We start from the raw sequence: 17,621 nt of genomic DNA on the forward strand, positions 1-17,621 counted from the left end.
GAGGGGACGTGTGAGCCTGCGTGGCACTGTGTGGAGGGGACGTGTGAGCCTGCGTGGCACTGTGTGTGGAGGGGACGTGTGAGCCTGCGTGTCACTGTGTATGGATGGGACGTGTGAGCCTGCGTGGCACTGTGTGTGGAGGGGACGTGTGAGCCTGCGTGGCACTGTGTATGGATGGGACGTGTGAGCCTACGTGGCATTGTGTGTGTAGGGGATGTGAGCCTATGTGGCAATGTGTGTGTAGGGGAAGTGTGAGCCTGCGTGGCACTGTGAGTGGAGGGGACGTGTGAGCCTGCGTGGCACTGTGTGTGTAGGGGATGTGAGCCTGCGTGGCACTGTGTATGGAGGGGACGTGTGAGCCTGCGTGGCACTGTGTGTGGAGGGGACGTGTGAGCCTGCGTGGCACTGTGTGTGGAGGGGACGTGTGAGCCTGCGTGGCACTGTGTGTGGAGGGGACGTGTGAGCCTGCGTGGCACTGTGTATGGAGGGGACGTGGGAGCCTGCGTGGCATTGTGTGTGTAGGGGACGTGTGAGGCTGCGTGGCACTGTGTGTGTAGGGGACGTGTGAGCCTGCGTGGCACTGTGAGTGTAGGGGACGTGTGAGCCTGCGTGGCACTGTGTGTGGAGGGGAAGTGTAAGCCTGCGTGGCACTGTGTGTGGAGGGGATGTGTGAGCATGCATGGCACTTTGCGTGTAGAAGATGAGAGCCTGCGTGGCACTGTGTGTGGAGGGGAAGTGTGACCCTACGTGGCACTTTGTGTGGAGGGGACGTGTGAGCCTGCGTGACACTGTGTGTGGAGGAGACGTGTGAGCCTACGTGGCACTTTGTGTGAAGGGGACGTGTGAGCATGCGTGGCACTTTGTGTGGAGGGGACGTGTGAGAATGCGTGACACTGTGTAGACAGGAACATGTGAGCCGGCGTGGCACTTTGTGTGGAGGGGGACGGGTCCATGACGGCAGGTACTGAGCCCAGTAATAAGGTATGTACAGGATGTGAATTCCCCAAGCCCACGTCTCTCACCCCCTCCCTGCTCCCGCCACTAGGAGGTGCAGAGTATCACGAGCACTGTACGCTTGTCCGTCTCCTAATAGTCTTTATGGATTTCGCTGGTTACAGGTCCCACGGATTCATATCCAGCACGAAACCTCACCTGTGAGTAATTAGCAATATGGCTGAAATACTCACAGGCCACGGGAAATACTAACAGGCCACGGGGGAATGCTTCTCCTACCTCTGAAATACTCACAGGCCACGGGGAATACTAACAGGCCACGGGGAATACTAACAGGCCACGGGGAAATGCTTCTCCTACCTCCTGTATTTATTAATAGCTGAATTATGTATTGTCGTTTGATACAAGTTCATTTTTATTGCTGTTCTGCCACCTTTATCCCTACAAAGACAGCACCCTCTGTCGGTCTCTCACACGTCTCTCTCTCTCTCACGCGTCTCTCTCTCTCACGCGTCTCTCTCTCTCTCACGCGACTCTCACACACGTCTCTCTCTCTCACGCGTCTCTCTCACACATCTATCTCTCACACACGTCTCTCTCTCACATCTGTCACACGACTCTCTCTCTCTCATACGATTCTCACTCGTCTCTCTTACACATCTCTCTCCCTCTCACACGTCTCTCTCCCTCTCACACGTCTCTCTCCCTCACACGTCTCTCTCCCTCACACGTCTCTCTCCCTCACACGTCTCTCTCCCTCACACGTCTCTCTCCCTCACACATCTCTCTCCCTCTCACACGTCTCTCTCCCTCTCACACGTCTCTCTCCCTCTCACACGTCTCTCTCACACGTCTCTCTCCCTCTCACACGTCTCTCTCCCTCTCACACGTCTCTCTCTCACACGTCTCTCTCTCTCACACGTCTCTCTCTCACACGTCTCTCTCACGCGTCTCTCTCTCAAGCGTCTCTCTCTCACGCGTCTCTCTCTCACGCGTTTCTCTCTCACACGTTTCTCTCTCACACGTCTCTCTCTCACACGTCTCTCTCTCACTCGTCTCTCTCTCACACGTTTCTCTCTCACATGTCTCTCTCTCTCACGTCTCTCTCTCTCTCACACGTCTCTCTCACGCGTCTCTCTCTCACACGTCTCTCTCTCACGCATCTCTCTCTCACGCGTCTCCCTCACACGTTTCTCTCTCACACGTTTCTCTCTCACGCGTCTCTCTCTCACGCGTCTCTCTCTCACGCGTTTCTCTCTCACACGTTTCTCTCTCACACGTTTCTCTCTCACACGTCTCTCTCTCACACGTCTCTCTCTCACTTGTCTCTCTCTCACACGTTTCTCTCTCACACGTCTCTCTCTCACACGTCTCTCTCTCTCACACGTCTCTCTCACGCATCTCTCTCTCACGCGTCTCTCTCACACGTTTCTCTCTCACACGTCTCTCTCTCTCACACGTTTCTCTCTCACGCGTCTCTCTCTCACACGTTTCTCTCTCACACGTCTCTCTCTCACACGAATCTCTCCCTCACACGTCTCTCTCCCTCACACGTCTCTCTCCCTCACACGTCTCTCTCCCTCACACGTCTCTCTCTCACACGTCTCTCTCTCACACGTCTCTCCCTCACACGTCTCTCCCTCACACGTCTCTCCCTCACACGTCTCTCTCCCTCTCACACGTCTCTCTCACACGTCTCTCTCCCTCTCACACGTCTCTCTCTCACACGTCTCTCTCACGCGTCTCTCTCACGCGTCTCTCTCACACGTTTCTCTCTCACACGTCTCTCTCTCTCTCAGACGTCTCTCTCTCACACGTCTCTCTCTCATGCGTCTGTCTCACGCGTCTCTCTCTCACACGTTTCTCTCACACGTCTCTCTCACACGTCTCTCTCTCACGCGTCTCTCTCTCACGCGTCTCTCTCTCACACGTTTCTCTCTCACACGTTTCTCTCACACGTCTCTCTCACACGTCTCTCTCACACGTCTCTCTCCCTCACACGTCTCTCTCACACGTTTCTCTCTCTCACGTCTCTCTCTCACACGTCTCTCTCCCTCAAACGTCTCTCTCCCTCACACGTCTCTCTCACACGTCTCTCTCTCACATGTCTCTCTCACACACGTCTCTCTCACACGTCTCTCTCCCTCTCGCACGTCTCTCTCACACAACTCTCTCACACGTCTCTCTCACACGTCTCTCTCTCTCTCTCACATGTCTCTCTCTCTCTCACACGTCTCTCTCTCTCTCTCACACGTCTCTATCTCTCACAAGTCTCTGTCTCTCACACGTCTCTGTCTCTCACACGTCTCTGTCTCTCACACGTCTCTGTCTCTCTCACACACGTCTCTGTCTCTCTCACACGTCTCTGTCTCTCTCACGTCTCTCTCTCTCACACGTCTCTCTCTCTCACACACGTCTCTTTCTCTCACACACGTCTCTCTCTCTCACACACGTCTCTCTCTCACACGCCTCTCTCTCTCACACACGTCTCTCTCTCTCTCTCTCTCGTCCTCTCTGTCTCTCTCTCTGTCGGTCTCTCTCTCTCTGCCTCTCTCTCGGCTTCTCTATATCTCTCTCTCTGCAGTAAGACTTGTTAGCAGTTGAACCGTTCTGTCTCTGTGATATTGTGGTCAGAGGCACAGGTCTGACCTCAGACACAGCTGTTTGCCGCTCACCTGACGCCTTCGTTCAAGGAGTAGAGTTCGTTAGCTTGCAGACCTCCTCCTTTAAACACGTTAATCACCGCGGTCTGTACGCTACGAGAGACAGGAAACCGGGAGATGTTCAACGCAGCAGAAAATACGACACAATACATGGAATTCTTACACAATACATACAACAGACACAAGGAGAGGCAATCACTGCCCCGGAGAGCTTACAATCTAATATAAACTATTTTGAAAGTGAGTTCCATTGGATGATTTTTATTTTATTTTTAAGCGTGTTCACATGGCAACTCCTGCTGTGTCTTCTCACTTTCTCCGCCCCACCACGCAGCACAGAGCTGTTTTACATGTAGATATCAAAGAGTCCTACCAGTAAAAATGTCACTGGTTCTTCTCAGGTAAGGTTCTCTGATGTCTACCAAAGTCACAAAGTATGAGGGCATGGGCAGCCATATTAAATCAGGGGTTGGGTGAAAACAGGCTTCCTACTGTACAACATTGCTAAGGAATATAAAAAGACATATGCCAGAGATTTTCTAGTAATTTTCATAAAACAAATGTTTTTGGTGACGTGCTTAAACGTGACCTCTGTACTTTTACATCAATGCCAGAGGGTCCTGTAATGTTCTGCTGAGCAATATATATATATATATATATCTTCAGCTCTTGTCTCCCCATTTCGAACCCATTCATTCTTCTGCCGGCCTCTTTGGTTAATACCCAGCATGCATCTCTCCATACTTCTTTGCATTGTCTGATGCTTCTGACATATCTTCGCATCTAGGGTTCCAGTTTCATAGTTTTAAAAATATATATATATATTTATATGATGTTGCATCTTTCTATTGGCTGCTAGAGAGAGTGACCCCCTAGCCATATTCTAATCACGTTTTCTTACCTGGTTGGAGCCGGCAGAGGTCAGGTGACCCTAAATCGTCTCCAAGCGACACCCAGGTTCAGGTATTAAAAAAAAAAATCAAATTAAATACCTCCCCAAAATTGCACTGCACAGACTGCTGCTTTAGGGATCTGTCATGACAATATCATGAGATATTATGTATTTTTATCAATCGGGTGCTTCAGGGGTTAATGTGGCAGCAGTTTGAGTTTAAAAATACAACATATTGGGTTTATAACAGGTCAAGACTTTTCCTGGGTCTGTGCTAGTCAAAGAGGACTTAATTTGAAGTGGGGGAGGGGCGCCTATCATGGATGGCTCACTAAATGTGACACGTGTTGTTTAGACGGTCATAAACGCTAACCAGAGATTAGCCTGTCAGCCTCAAAGAAAACTAAACGTTTGTGAATAATTGCTTGCGCATGCCAGAGAGAGGTGACACGCAGGTTATGCTTTTGAGGGAGGACTTTATTAAAAATTAGAATATCATGTGATGTCATCTACTGTACATGCTAAGAGTTACGTGTGTGGTTGTGGCAGGGAGTCACATGCAAGGAGACAACACACTGCATGGGTAAGAGGTACCAAGGACAGAAATCCATTTGTCACTCAAATTTAGGATCCAGACAGTCGTGATTAGTCTCATTGCGTCCGTAATGACCGCCTGAATCTTTTGATGTGACTCACGTGTGTCTAAGTAATAGAGAAGGGAAGTAAAAAGAGTGCGTTTATCTACTGAGGCAAACCTTAAACGTCGTTTGGTATAAAAAATGTTACTCTGTCGTAAAACTGTCGGTCCCGCAGCTGATTTATGGCGGGGCGGAGCTTAGGTTGTTTCAATGGGGAAAAAATAGTACATAAGATTTAGCGAGGTATTATGAAAATCACACTTCATCAGAGGTGTGTTTTGGACCAAACACGTCATTTCTTATATTTACTACGCGAGTGACCTATCTGGGGGGAAATCCTGATACATGGTAACATAATGTATAGGGATTTCTGTTTTATCCTGTTATTTTAAGAAACTGTCCTGCATTTACTGTAATTGTATGTTCTTGTAATCCATTTTCTGTAATCTAAGCGCTGTATTTTTATATATATATTAAATCATTTAATAAGTGATGCTTTGGAGCTCTGAATGAAGTGTTGCCCGCTATGGAGAGAGTATTAAAATATTTGGACACATTTTGCTACAACAGATTTTTGTGTGTCAAGTGCATAGTTTTTTCTATAATAAACAGGGACCTGAGACTGGCTGATATATTAATCTACATCTTTTATTTGCATAATTATTGGGTGGTGGCAGCATATAGATATGATTGCAATTGAGTAAGGGGTTAATATTAACTCATTGAAAGTGAGTTGGCTATAGTAGCTGTGTGTATTAAATCTGGTTGCATATTAAGTCACGTGCCCACTTGTGTGCTGTCTGTGACAGGTGGTATATGGGGAGGGATTGAGGGGAGATATTGCTCATTTGAGGGACCTTTTGCGAAGGGAAAAAGTGGATGCGCTTGCGAGCTGCGTATTAACCCTCGCCCTGTATGCAGGTGTCGTGCTCACAGGTGAGCTGTACGTGGCAGGAGCATTTTGCTATACCGATTGTGGCACCAAAATATTTACACCCGCTCTTCCACTCCCCCCCGTGCCACGCTGGGCGCTGTACTCTACCTATTCCACATGGTGCTGGAGCTCAGCTGCACGGCCTGTCTCGTGGCATAAAACCGCGGCAAATCACTGAGCGCCGGAGAGCTCATGAAGCGTGGCCGCGGCCTGCGGAACGAGCCCATCTTGGTGAACTGGACCACGACGTACGGCGACAGAATCTGACTCCCGGTCATACGGGCGGGAACACGGGGCCCCAGCGCTTCGTGTCCTGCGCAGGACGCGGTAAGAGGTGCTCGGGAGAGCGCAGCGGAGACTGTGGGAGAAAGAGGACGATTCAGGTTAAGGGGGCGATCCCCATTTTTATCGTACACATTGCGGGCCGCGAGACTGCTGCGGTTACCCTTCCAACTACCAGAGCGGAATGGGATATTAGCCGCCGCCAGACCGCTCCGCCGTATCTTGGTTGCCACGGGAAAGCTCCCTGCAGGACATGCCGACATCTTTGAAGATGGCGGACGCGAAATGTGAAGAAGCGGCGACGTGCCCAGCGGTGGGTTTTCCTAGCTGGCGACTTAAGATGCGGCGGAGAACCGGTGGCAGGTTTGCTCGCGGCCAAACGTCCGAGACGGCTACCAGAAAGTCAACGGTTTTGTAAACTCTGCTAATCTATGGAGAACAACAAAGCACGGGTCCCGCTCCAGGAGAGTTATCAGGGTGGGTGGTCCGATCCGGACGCATGGATCCCATGCAGCGATGTCTGTTGTGCCTCACATTCATTCCCTTCCCCCCCACTGGCTACACAGAGTCCCCCCCACAATAATTACCCCCCTCCGCCACAAAATACATACAACCCCCTCCCCCCCATACATATAAACCCCCCAAATACATACAAACCCCCCACCCCAAATCGTTATTTTTTTTTTTAGACCCCCAAAAACATACAAAACACACACCTTGGGGATGGTCTCAGGCCTCAGGGGCCCGGCTCTCCCCACACAGCTGCACTGACGTCAGAGAGAGGTCCTGCACGGGACAGTGAGAGAGGCCGGCAGCTGGGGAGAGCCCTGTCTGCGGCCATGTATATATGTATGTATGTATGTATATATGTATGTATGTATATATGTATGTATGTATATATGTGTGTATGTATGTATATATGTATGTATGTATGTATGTATATATGTATGTATGTATGTATGTATGTATGTATGTATATATGTATGTATGTATGTATGTATGTATGTATATATGTATATATGTATGTATGTATGTATGTATGTATATATGTATATATGTGTGTATGTATGTATGTATGTATGTATGTATATATGTATATATGTATGTATGTATGTATGTATGTATATATGTATGTATGTATGTATATATGTATGTATGTATGTATGTATGTATGTATGTATATATGTATGTATGTATGTATGTATATATGTATGTATATATGTATGTATGTATGTATGTATGTATGTATGTATGTATATATGTATATATGTAGCACCCACAGTGCTATACAAAGACAATACAGCACAGGGAATTATAATACAATTTGCGCAACGAAGTCAGACAATAGGAAAGGAAATCCCTGCCCCGGAGAGCTTACAATCTAAGTAGTGTGTTGGGAAAGTTACAGAGACAGCAGGTGGGGTAATACGTGCAGTAGCTGGCAGTACTTGGTAGGAGTGACTGTGGGACAGTAGCCTTGAGTCCAGGCTATAGGGAGTTATACAGCCGTTGTTAGAATATTTCTACTGTTTTACAAGATTTTGGGCAATAAGTCCTATAAAAAATGTATTCCTTTTCTGCTGTAAGGTTCTGTCCCATTTTCCATTCAGTATTTCTCTGAAGGATTAACCCTTGATTAAACATATGCTAAAATACATCCGGTTTATACAGAAGTTACACACACACACACATCAAAAATGACTGGATGATACCGTTCTGTGGCTAACTAAATGCTTTTATTTGTGCGAGCTTTCGAGATACACTGATCTCTTCTTCCGGCGGTGTTACATTGAATAAAGCAAGCAAGGGTAAAACAGTGCATCTTGGAATGTTGTTATCTGTGACTAGAGCCTATCCCTCCCCCTTGTGTAATATGCGATTTGACTTGAGGTGTTAAATAGTCCCTGAATGTTAATGATGTGAGTGTGTGTGTGTGTGTGTGTGTAAATATACATGTATAAAACATCCACAGTGTATATAGCGCTTTACAAAAGGTGTGTGTGGAGTGGGAGTGTATATCAATGGTGTGGGTAGGTATGGAAATGTAAAAGGGTGTTACATTGCTAAAAGTGTGTGTAGATACTATGTGGTCCCTATTGGTATATAGGGATGGAATTACATAGAGTATATGTAGGTGTGACAGCTGTGTGTGCATTCATATAACACAGTATGTATAGACATGGCCTTTAGCACTCAAGGGAAGAGAGTTCTTTTGTGTCAGAAATGACTCATGAAACTGCGGTCTCGGTTTAGGCCACCGCTAAGTGTCCCGAACAGTTGCATAAATTTGTATTCATGCAACCGTCTCTCGGTGTTCTAAGATTACCTTTGAGTATGGCCACCTTCAGATCGTTCATCTTATGGTCAGAGTCAGAGAAATGTTCGCCGACAGGACTGTCTCTTGTTCCGTGTGTGATGCAGATTCATTCTCTTGTTTAGCCCCTGTCCCGTCTCACCTATGTAGTAGCAGCCCTCTGGGCATTTCATGCACATGATGAGGTACACGACATTGCTGGAGGAACAGGTGAACCTTCCTCTGATTTTGTACTCCAGATTCTTGTGTGGTATTTGTATTGTGCCCGCTGTGTGGAGCATTGCGCAGGTTTTGCATCTTGCGCCCTGGCATGGTCTTGTCCCGCATTCAGTTGTACGGTTGAATGCTTTACTCCTCACCATAATTTTTTTGAGATTATGAGGTTGTCTGTATAATAATAATAAGGGTGTTTCGGGGAAGACCTGTTGCAGTCTTGTATCTTCCTGGAGAATGGGTTGTAGTTCCCTGGCGATCTTGCGTAGGGCTCCTAGGTGTGGGTTATATGTTACCACCAAAGGTACCCTGTTGCTTGTCTTTTTCTGTCTGTATTCAAGGAGATCACTTCTTGGTATTCTGGTAGCTTTGTGGATTTGCTGGTCTACAATTCTGTGGTTATATCCACGGTTTATGAAATCCGAACTCAAGGCTGTAATCCACTGGCCTCTGTCTGCTGTGTCGGAGCATATCCGGTTGTATCGTATGGCTTGACTGTAGATGGTTGCATGCTTAGTGTGTGTCGGGTGGAAGCTGTTGTCCCTCAAATAGCTGTCTCTGTCTGTAGGTTTGTGGTATACAGAAGTCTGTAGTTGGTTGTTCTTTATAGTAATGTTGGCATCTAGGAAATATACTTCGTCCGGGGAATGGGTGAGTTTGAGGTTGATGTCTGGTTGAACGTATTGAAGTTCTCATGGAACTGTATGAGGTCCTGTTCACCAGAGGTCCAAATCAGGAGGATGTCATCGATGTGCTGAAGGTATGTAAGGGGTTTTAAGTGACAGGTAGAAACAAAGTAACTTTCCAGTTTTGTGCACAACAGATTGGCATACTGTGGCGCCATCCGAGTGCCCATAGCGGTCCCGGTTGTCTGGAGGTATGTGTCATTTCCAAATGTGACGTAGTTATGGGTCTGAATAAATTCGATGCATTTAGTCACTGTCTCTGTGAGTGGCTCCTGCGGTCCCAGAAAGTATCTGCAGGCTGAAATCCCATCTTTGTGGGGGATGTTTCTGTAAATCCGTTGTTGCTAGTAGTGTTCCTGTTGGGAGGGAGCCAATTGCATTAAGTTTGTTAAGCAGGTGGGTGGTGTCCTGGATATAGCTGGGTGTGTTCCTGACAAGTGGTTTGAGAATGCCTTCCACCCAGTCACCAAATATTCGCAGTCAGTGTGCCAGATCGAGATAATAGGGCGCCAAGGGTTACCCTCTTTGTGAATTTTAGGGAGCATGTAGAATGTGCCAGGTTTTGGGTTAGCTGGTATCAGGTCCAGAATTTGTTCTCTTGTGTGGATCGGGACTGTTTTGATGATCCTGTTGAGTTCTCTCATGTATTTTTTAGTTGGATCCTCCTGCAGTTGGATGTAATACTTTGCATCAGAGAGTTGTCTGTGCGCTTCCCGCAGGTAGTCTGTGGTGTTCATTATGACCACTGCTCCTCCCTTGTCCGCAGGTTTGATTGTTATGTTGTGGTTGGCCTTTAGCGATTCTATGGCTCTCCTCTCCATCAGTGTCAGATTATATGTTTGTTTCCTTACTTTGTCCAGGATGGTGGTTTTGGCGCTGTGTCTGAAGCTTTCAATGTACCGGTCCAATGTGGGGTTGCGCCCAGTTTGTGGGACCCAGTTGGATTTTTGCTTCTCCCTGCTCATGTGCAGCGGCTCTCCTTCTGCAGTGTTGGCATAATCTTGGTTGTGTCTGTTGTGGAAGAACTCCTTAAGGCGCAGCCTTCTGAAGAACTCTTCTAGGTCACTGCACAGCTCAACCTTGTCCCTGGGCTTGGTGGGGCAGAATGTGAGACCCTTTGATAATACTGAGGACTCTGCTTGATTTGGTGTGTAGTCTGAGACGTTAACAGTGCAGTCTGGCTGTTGGTGACTGTCAACGTTTGTATTATTTGTACTATGTAATTCCATCCCTATATAGCAATAGGGACCACATAGTATCTACACACACTTTTAGTAATGCAACACCCTCTTACATTTCCATACCTACACCATTGGTATACACTTCCACTCCACACACGCACACTCACCTTTTGTAAAGCCCTGTATACACTGTGGGTGCTTTATACATTTATATTTACATATACACAGACACTCTTACATCACTAACATTCAGGGACTATTTAACCCCTCAAGTCATAAATCACATACTGCACAGGGGGGAGGGATAGGTTTCAGTCACGGATAACTTAAAAACAGTGCATCTTGGAATGTTAAGTTAAACCTTTCTTGTTTGTAACATCGCCGGAAGAAGAGATCAGAGTATCTCGAAAGCTCGCACAAATATTGTCTATTCATTTTTGATTATTAAGCTTGGCTAACACGGTACAGATACATAGATACATACACACACAAACATAATGAATCTCTGTTCTACCTCACACACACCCAAGTTTCTCTTCTCCACTCATACTCAGTAACACACTCACTCAATCTTTCTTCAGCTCTCAATAAAGATACAGTGGTATGCGAGTAAACACACTCCTCTGCCCACTCCTTACATCTCAGCCCTAATTTCTCACTATACACCAGCCCGATTCAAGGATGTCTTCTCTCTACCGCCTTTGTATCTAAGGCCCTCTCCCACCTTAAACCTTTCTCACTTACTGCCCCACACCTCTGGAATGCCCTTCCCCTCAATACCCGACTAGCACCCTCTCTATCCATTTTTAAGACCCATCTTAAAACACACCTCTTAACGAAGCATACGAGTAGCACCGTGGCTGATACTTTACACCTCATAAAGCTTGGCCCCTTGCAAACGCACTTACCAGAACGCCCTCCTACTGTCTCTGTACGTTCTTCCTACCTACCAATTAGATTGTAAGCTCTTCGGAGCAGGGACTCCTTTTCCTAAATGTTACTTTTATGTCTGAGGCACTTATTCCGATTATGTGTTATATTATTATATCACGTGTGTTACTTCTGTAACGTGCTATGTACATAAATCGCTCTATATAAATAAAGTTATACATACATACATACAATTGATCTTTAAGCACAATGTACAGACAGGGCCGTTTTAAGACCTGCGTAGGCCCTAGGCACTTTTATTTCTAGAGGCCTGCGTGTCCGATATTTTTATGCTAATTTTTATGCTAATTTCATCGTTTGCTTGTTTCTTTTGATACTAGCGATATTTGGCATAGATACTTTTGTTTCGATATTTAAAGGTATCGATACTTCGAAGGCATTTTAAATTAAAATTGGCTGGTTTTTTTTTGTTTAGGTATTTTTTCAAGTGAAATATTGTAGGCCCTAAAAGGTCCGTAGGCCCCGCGCACTGCGCCTAGCCGGCCTAATGTATAAAGCGGCCCTGCGTACAGGAATAAACCGCATTTCCAAGTAGGTATGACACTGTTGGATAAAAAGATAGCAATATACTATACACCAAGTCACAAGTGTGGATATAAAATGGAACCAAATTAAATTGTGAGTTATTGATTAGCTTTTATACCGATTAATGATTAACTCTAAAGGGTTCTTGCAACATGACATGCTGTTTTGGTTTAGTTTTATAACAATAGAAATATGATCTGTAAAGATATATAGGTCAATATATGAATACAGCACAGAAGCAGCTACTGTGTAACCAGTGTTATATACATTGTGTGTATACAGTGAGTAACATAACTCACACAACACCTTTCATCCAAACTGAATTCCAGAGGGCTTTACAGTGTATATTAGAGGCATTGTGCAGCCACCTGAGGGGTGCAAAGCTGGCAGCATATCTGTGGGGTTCTGCTCCGGGGACCCCTGCTTTCAGAGATACTTACCTTGGAAGGTGCAGCTAGTACAGTCCCCACCAGGGGAAACAAAATGGAGGTTTCAATCTCCCACATCGCGTGGGCCAATAGGAAGCGGCAACATCCTCCATCGTGGCTTCCCATTGGCCCGCTGGGGATTTAAACCTCCATGAAGTACTAGCAGCACCTTCTCCGATATCCCGGGGAGCAGGGGGGGGGGGCCTCCACGGACGGAAATCAACACGGTTCAGCTCCGGAGACCTCCTACTCCCCACCTAAAAAGAGGGAGGGGGGGCCAAGGTGGGAGTGGTCCTTCAATGGGAGAGGAGTTACACATGATACCGAGCAGAATGAGGTAAGATTGGCGCAGCTAATTATCTGTCTGGATGGGTTCCCCATCTGTATAATTAAATGTCTTCACACCTCAGTGTCACATAACCCCAGGAGCCGGGGCACGGAGCAGTGTGCTGCTGGCTGCCTCTCTGGCACCTCACCACACCCTAACATTATCTGGGAATAACCCCCGTCCCTCACACAATGCAGGGGGTGGGGGGGGGGGGCCTCCATCTTTACTGGAACAATATTTAGAAAGGGGGGAAGCGTGGCAGAGAAACGTGTCGCAGGTGGCAGCACAGGCGCCCGTCCTCGGAACAAACCTCTTATTATCTCGGAGAGGATCCGAGGAATGCACGGCAGTGAAAGGGTTAAATCGGTGCCAACTATGTGCAAACAGTGAGAGGAGGTCAGCTGGCCGCTTGTGCAATCCGTGCAATCCTCGGTGTGATCCGGCCGCCTGTCCTGTGTGCAACAGAGACGCCTGTGAACTTTACACTGCTATTACCAAGCAGAGCCGTCGTGTCATAAGGGGAGATGAATGGGAAGCGTTAGGGTTGGGGGTCAGAGTCACGTGACCTTGGGGTCCCCTGACTGCCAAAGGACACTGATATCCAATAAAAATATATATATTTGGTTAGCACGGACCCTGTGCTCCAGTGAAACCATACAGACAGGTTGTAACATTAGGACGATGGAGGCCCAGCGTTGGGGGGTTTATAATGTACAGAGGCAACTGTGGGGTTTGCACCCACAAGCATCTCGCAAACACTCTGCCGCACAATCCATAGACGCTGTAATGGCCCATCAGATTAACACAGCGGGGGTCCCTGCGTTTGAATGGGACTCCCAGCCACGTAGGATTCAAACGCAGGGACCCCCGCTGTGTTTATCCCATGGGCCATTACAGCGTCTCTGGACTGAGCTGAGGGTTTTCCTCCACATGTTCATAGAATTCCTAAGAATCTGGGCCAAACCCGACAGCTCCATCTGTATCTGACACACTCTTTGTCGGGAGACGTGCAGTATAATGAGTCATTTCTTTACCATCAGCAGATCCTGTAATACTGTTATTTTATATTATATTCTTCTATAAATAGATATACTGTGTAGCGTCTCACGTACACAGCACAGGAAGGGTACCTCTGCCCTGAAGAGCTTACAATCTAAGCAGTATAATGGGGGGGAGGGTAGAGAATCACTGGGTGCATGAGCCTGTCTGTAATGTGCTGCTTCTCATCTGGTGTTGGAGCTTTGAGAATATTTGGGGGATTTAGTTTTTGACTCATGCACATAAAACCACACAGACCTTTCCAAGGGAAAACCCTAAAATGATGCAGAATATGATCTGGTGACTTATTTTTGATGGAAAAAATGACATGAGCGTCTGTCCCCGTAAGATGGGGCGAGAAGTTTCCCTGACTAGCGAGATATTGTCAGTCAAAGCCAGTGTGATGTCAGACACAGCCAGTGTGATGTCAGACACAGCCAGCGTGATGTCAGACACAGCCAGTGTGATGTTAGACACAGCCAGTGTGATGTCAGACACAGTCAGTGCGATGTCAGACCCAGCCAGTGTGATGTCAGACAAAGCCAGTGTGATGTCAGACAAAGCCAGTGTGATGTCAGATACAGCCAGTGCAATGTCAGACACAGCCAGTGCGATGTCAGACAAAGCCAGTGCGATGTCAGACACAGCCAGTGCGATGTCAGACACAGCCAGTGCGATGTCAGACACAGCCAGTGTGATGTCAGACAAAGCCAGTGCGATGTCAGACACAGCCAGTGCGATGTCAGACACAGCCAGTGCGATGTCAGACACAGCCAGTGTGATGTCAGACACAGTCAGTGCGATGTCAGACCCAGCCAGTGTGATGTCAGACCCAGCCAGTGTGATGTCAGACACAGCCAGTGCGATGTCAGACACAGTCAGTGCGATGTCAGACACAGCCAGTGCGATGTCAGACAGTCAGTGCGATGTCAGACACAGCCAGTGTGATGTCAGACCCAGCCAGTGTGATGTCAGACACAGCCAGTGCGATGTCAGACACAGCCAGTGTGATGTCAAACCCAGCCAGTGTGATGTCAGACCCAGCCAGTGTGATGTCAGACCCAGCCAGTGTGATGTCAGCCAGTGTGATGTCAGTACAAAATAGTACCACTGGTTTAATTTGCTGCTGGGGTCACACAAATGTCTCTTCATGATGAAAAATACAATGATAACTTATGGAAAGACGGACTTTATTTCAGGGATGAATACTGAATAATAATTGCCACCTATTTCCATCTGTCACACTACAGTTCCTCTTTGTTAGGTTTCTCTGTAGTCATTCTTCCTCTTTCTAATAACACATCTTTTTAGAGCTACAGTAAATCCCAAATGTTAGTGGACTTTGTGTAGCACAGGCACAATTACAGAATGTAACTAATGAAGACAAACACGTAGGGAAAAGAGTGATTAAATAGGATGATAATGATGCTGCTCACCGTGAGCACACAGCAGTCCCACACAGGGGTCAGTAACCTGTACACACATTCTCTCCGTTACAGTCACATTTGGCCAAATTGAAATAACATGAGAACCTGTTCCTATAATTGGACCAGTATACACAATATGTACACACTGTAAGGTGCTTCTGTATATACACACACACACACACACACACACTTTATTAACTGTTCCTATTTAGTTGGTTCCCTATATAACAGGATCTCTGAATTTTCTATTTGCTTAAAAATTGTATTGCTAAAACGAAGTACAACCCCCAATACATGTGCCTGGTGTGTATGAAGGTGGTCATGTGACTTCATACACACACACACACACACACACACACGTTTGTCATCTGAAATAACGCATTGTGTCATGTCGCAAACCTAATTGGTTCTGTACCATTTAAATGAAAACAAAATGATGTGTATTTCTTATTTTATAACAGTTACACTATTAGTAAATAACAATTCTTAGTTTAATATATTTTATAACAGCCGTACTGTGAAAATAATACATGTTGTTAGCGTATATAATTAAACAATCTGTGCTACATCAAAAAGAAAGTTTATTGATACATTTCCACTTAATGCCCTTCTAATTCTTGTTCTAATCATAAAACAGACAGAGATTTAAGCCACGTACAGCTTGGGATACAATTGTGACACAGTTGTCAACTAATTATTTTCACACACATCTGTTTGGTACACATTATTTACATCAGTATATCGTGCGCATCACACGTTAGCGCCAATATACCGGACTACTAAATATATTTTTTTACGCTTAAGGCACACAGTGAAAAAAAGGAAAGGTTGCTACACAAGCACACACTTTATTTAGTGGTTTTCTTGCACCAATTTAACGCCAAACCTTCCATTTGCATCACTCAGTACGTAGAACGCGTCGGGTCCTGTGAGACCAGCTATTAAATAGAATGTTTTTTGACGGTGAGGTTTAGGGGACCTCTATAGGTTTATATTGCTTGGAAATACTGCGCCTCCGCCCAGCACGAGTACATAGGAAGTACGGCTAGGTGCAGCAGGTTGCAAGTTCGCAACCTTAATTGAGGGGTCATCATTACCTGGTGCCCCCTGGCCTCTCTCCTTCCCACCAGCGGGAGCGCAGGGTGACGCGGTCAGGGGAGGGAATAAAGTCGCGGGGTCAGTCCACTCCCTGCCAGCAAATTTCTCACCCACCAAGAGAGATGAGAAGTAAGGCCTGAAGTTAACTGATGGAGGGGAGAGGAGTGCCCTTGTTGTTACCCCTGTGGGGTGGAGTTTTGAAGGTCGTTGCCTCTGTCTCGGGAGCAGTTGGGGGGGTAAGTGTGCTTGTCTTTGCCAGAAGGGGCTCCGTGTTTGGTGTATTTCTAGTAATCAGACACAGTACCACTGCTGTATTTCCAGTAATCAGACACAGTACCACTGCTGTATTTCCAGTAATCAGACACAGTGCCACTGCTGTATTTCCAGTAATCAGACACAGCGCCACTGCTGTATTTCCAGTAATCAGACACAGTGCCACTGCTGTATTTCTAGTAATCAGACACAGCGCCACTGCTGTATTTCCAGTAATCAGACACAGTACCACTGCTGTATTTCCAGTAATCAGACACAGTGCCACTGCTGTATTTCCAGTAATCAGACACAGTACCACTGCTGTATTTCTAGTAATCAGACACAGCGCCACTGCTGTATTTCCAGTAATCAGACACAGTGCCACTGCTGTATTTCCAGTAATCAGACACAGCACCACTGCTGTATTTCTAGTAATCAGACACAGTACCACTGCTGTATTTCCAGTAATCAGACACAGTACCACTGCTGTATTTCTAGTAATCAGACACAGTACCACTGCTGTATTTCCAGTAATCAGACACAGTACCACTGCTGTATTTCTAGTAATCAGACACAGCGCCACTGCTGTATTTCTAGTAATCAGACACAGCGCCACTGCTGTATTTCCAGTAATCAGACACAGGACCACTGCTGTATTTCCAGTAATCAGACACAGTACCACTGCTGTATTTCCAGTAATCAGACACAGTACCACTGCTGTATTTCTAGTAATCAGACACAGTACCACTGCTGTATTTCTAGTAATCAGACACAGTACCACTGCTGTATTTCCAGTAATCAGACACAGTACCACTGC

At 46.5% G+C, this 17,621-nt stretch overlaps 1 protein-coding gene across 3 annotated transcripts in view; it reads right to left on the reverse strand.

Moving 5' to 3' along the window:
• Positions 1–17,621, reverse strand: part of PRR5L (proline rich 5 like) — a 54,190-nt gene that overhangs the window by 31,918 nt on the left and 4,651 nt on the right. For all 3 annotated transcript variants that reach the window (XM_075567554.1, XM_075567553.1, XM_075567552.1), the window contains exons 2-3: positions 6,190–6,439; positions 3,630–3,710 (exon numbers count right to left, since the gene is read on the reverse strand). In XM_075567554.1, coding sequence (XP_075423669.1) covers positions 3,630–3,710; positions 6,190–6,359 — 251 coding nt within the window. In that variant the 5' untranslated portion in view covers positions 6,360–6,439. The remainder of the gene's footprint in view (positions 1–3,629; positions 3,711–6,189; positions 6,440–17,621) is intronic.

Source organism: Ascaphus truei, chromosome 12 (assembly GCF_040206685.1).
Source record: "Ascaphus truei isolate aAscTru1 chromosome 12, aAscTru1.hap1, whole genome shotgun sequence".
Classification (NCBI taxonomy): Eukaryota; Metazoa; Chordata; class Amphibia; order Anura; family Ascaphidae; genus Ascaphus; species Ascaphus truei.